Below are 2,747 nucleotides of genomic sequence, written 5' to 3'. Positions count from 1 at the left end.
GCTTAGGGCCCATCGGTGCTGCCCTTCATGCCCAGCGAGTCAAAAGCACAAAACGCGGGCACCGTCCCCTCCTGCAACACAGAAGGGCCATGGGACATGGCAAGTGGGCACATGGGAACAAAGTCAGACAGACTGGATTCAAATCTGCCACCCGCTATTGTGCAGGCTTGGGCAAATCACTTACCTACTCTGAATCCCAGGACAACTTTTTTTTTTAAGATTTTATTTATTTATTTGAGAGAGAGAGAGCGCACGAGCAGGGGGGAGGGACAGAGAGAGAAGCAGACTCCCCGCTGAGCAGAGATACCTATGTGGGGGCCCTGGGATCATGACCTGATGGCAGAGCCATCCAGGCACCCCACAGGACAACTTTTATCAGATGGGAATAATAATGCACCTACCCCATGTGAGAATTAAGTCAGTCAATGCCAGTGGCTGATGCATAGTAAGTGCTGGGTGAGGGGGAGTGTGGGGTCACACTGTCCCCAGGGCGAGACTGGGAGCCACCTCTGTAGCACATCTTGACCCCCTGATGCAGAAGGAGGCAGGGGTCTCTTGGCCACGCTTCCATCTCTCTCTCCATCATTACCCTAAAGCCCTTTGGGGCTTTCTTAGAATAGATGGCAGAATGTGCCAGAGAACAGAGCCAGCTTAGAGGAATAGAATAAAGAGGGAAGATGAACAATACAGTCTGTGCTCAGAAGCCTGTGGTTCCAACTCTTCTGTGTATTTTCCTCCAGAGATCCTCTGACTGGAAAGACGGGAGCCCCAAAGAAAACCTATGTGTATTATGTCATTACTCGCTTATTTTCCCATGCATATTCAAAGGCTTTCTAATTGCCAGTTGTAGTGTCTTATCTGTGGGAGAAAACCAGATCTCCGCCCTGAATGCATGTAATTCCAGGCAAAAGCAAGAACCTGGGTATTGACTTAGCCTGTGCAACCCGAGCATGGGGAAAACTATTCCGCTTTTCGGAAAACGTGAAGGGCGCAAGGATGCATTCCTTGCTTAAAATCGTCCGCACACGGGAGGGGGGCAGGGGAACCCGGGAACCTCCCACCCCCCTGGGGGAAGGTAACTGCCCAGGCCTTTGCTCTTGCAGATCCCGACACAATGGGGAAACATCTGGGCAGATGCTGGTTGGCCATCGTCTGTGTCCTGCTGTTCAGCCAGCTGTCCGCGGTCCAGGCGAGAGGCATAAAGCACAGAATCAAGTGGAATAGGAAGGCCTTGCCCAGTACCTCCCAGGTCACGGAGGCGCACAAGGCAGAGATCCGCCCCGGGGCGTTCATCAGGCAAGGCCGAAAGCTGGATATTGACCTGGGAGCCGAGGGCAACAGGTACTACGAGGCCAACTACTGGCAGTTCCCCGACGGGGTCCACTACAACGGCTGCTCGGAGGCCAACGTGACCAAGGAGAAGTTTGTGAGCGGCTGCATCAACGCCACGCTGTTGGCCAACCCGGAGGAGCTGTCCCGTGAGAAACAGGACAACAAGCTGTACCAGCGGGTCCTGTGGCGGCTGATCAGGGAGCTCTGCTCAGTCAAGCACTGCGATTTTTGGTTGGAGAGGGGCGCGGGACTTCGGGTCGGCGTCGACCTGCCCATGCTGCTCTGCCTGCTGGTTTTCATTTGGTTGATCATGAAATAAGCTTGCAGGCGGGCCGGCGGCCAGAGGGATGAGAGGGTGAGCCATCGGCTGGCGTGGCCCAGTTCTCCCCCAGGCCCCAGCCCCCCGCGTGTCCCAAAGGTACCAAAGAGCCGTGATTCTCCAGTGCCTCAAGGCGCACTGGCGAGTCTCCCCTGGGGTACCTGACTGTATCGGGTAAATAATGTGTGGGTACCAAGTCCGGCCCCACGCACTGCCCTCTCGCCTCCCCGGGAGGCATCTGGCACGGCGCGTTCTGCAATAAATAATGAACAAATGTTCGGCGAACAGAGAAGAGAACACACCAGGGACCGGGCCACACGCTTCCCGGTATCCCCAACCCCTCCTAGAGACAGGGGATCTTCCCACTGTGTAGACAAGGAAACCGAGGCTCCAAGAGGTGAGGTGGCTAGAAAGTAGCCGAACCGGAATGCAATCCTGGCTTGTCCAAGCCCAGATCTTCCATTCTGTGCAATCCCAGAGCTGCCTTGTGAGTCCTTTACGGCCTGCCAGGCCCAAATCCAAACCCAGATTTCCGCCTGAGCTGATGGCCATGGATCCTGATGCCATGGATCCTGATACCTTGCTCCAGGCAGATGGTATTTAATTCTTCTGATGAAGCTAAGATACAATAAAGGGAGTAAACGATCATAGAGGTAAAGCGAGACAAAGGCCCAGAAATCACGGCGTAAGGCGATCTTGCCAGGCTGAACTCCCAGAGCAGACCATTTCCACAGCAGGATGTGTCTAGGGCACAAAGATTTCTCTCACCAGAAGGATAAGTGTTCGCTCTTCCTCTCTCTGAAATATCACCTGGATTTGAGAAAATATTTTTAAATGACACATTTGCTTTGCAATGTTCCCTTAGTGCTATAGGGGCATCTTTTTATGTACATGCACATGAGAGTCTCTAACCATACTCCCTTTACACGGGTCCAGTGGCCGATCTCCAGCTGTTCTTTTAACCACCGTGTTGGGGTGGGGCTGTCATTTCTGTGAACCACTTATCACTATAAAAGAATAATTCCGGGCGCCTGGGTGGCTCAGTTGGTTAAGCGACTGCCTTCGGCTCGGGTCATGATCCTGGAGTCCCGGGATC

The 2,747-nt window shown here is 53.8% G+C and overlaps 1 protein-coding gene across 1 annotated transcript; it reads left to right on the top strand.

Annotated features, from left to right (window-relative positions):
* Nucleotides 1-1,114: 1,114 nt before the first annotated feature.
* PRND (prion like protein doppel) lies at nucleotides 1,115-1,651 on the top strand. The gene has a single exon (XM_021689168.1). It carries the CDS (start codon nucleotides 1,115-1,117, stop codon nucleotides 1,649-1,651), a length of 537 nt encoding a protein of 178 aa, XP_021544843.1.
* The last annotated feature ends 1,096 nt before the right edge of the window (nucleotides 1,652-2,747 follow it).

This window comes from Neomonachus schauinslandi, chromosome 10 (assembly GCF_002201575.2).
Source record: "Neomonachus schauinslandi chromosome 10, ASM220157v2, whole genome shotgun sequence".
In the NCBI taxonomy this organism is placed as follows: domain Eukaryota; kingdom Metazoa; phylum Chordata; class Mammalia; order Carnivora; family Phocidae; genus Neomonachus; species Neomonachus schauinslandi.
The sequence above is the reverse complement of the archived record's forward strand: the minus strand, read 5'-3'. Positions and strand labels throughout refer to the sequence as shown.

What these genes read in the sequence shown, in the direction of transcription:
- PRND (XM_021689168.1), top strand. Translation starts at nt 1,115, where the DNA reads ATGGGGAAACATCTGGGCAGATGCTGGTTGGCCATCGTCTGTGTCCTG.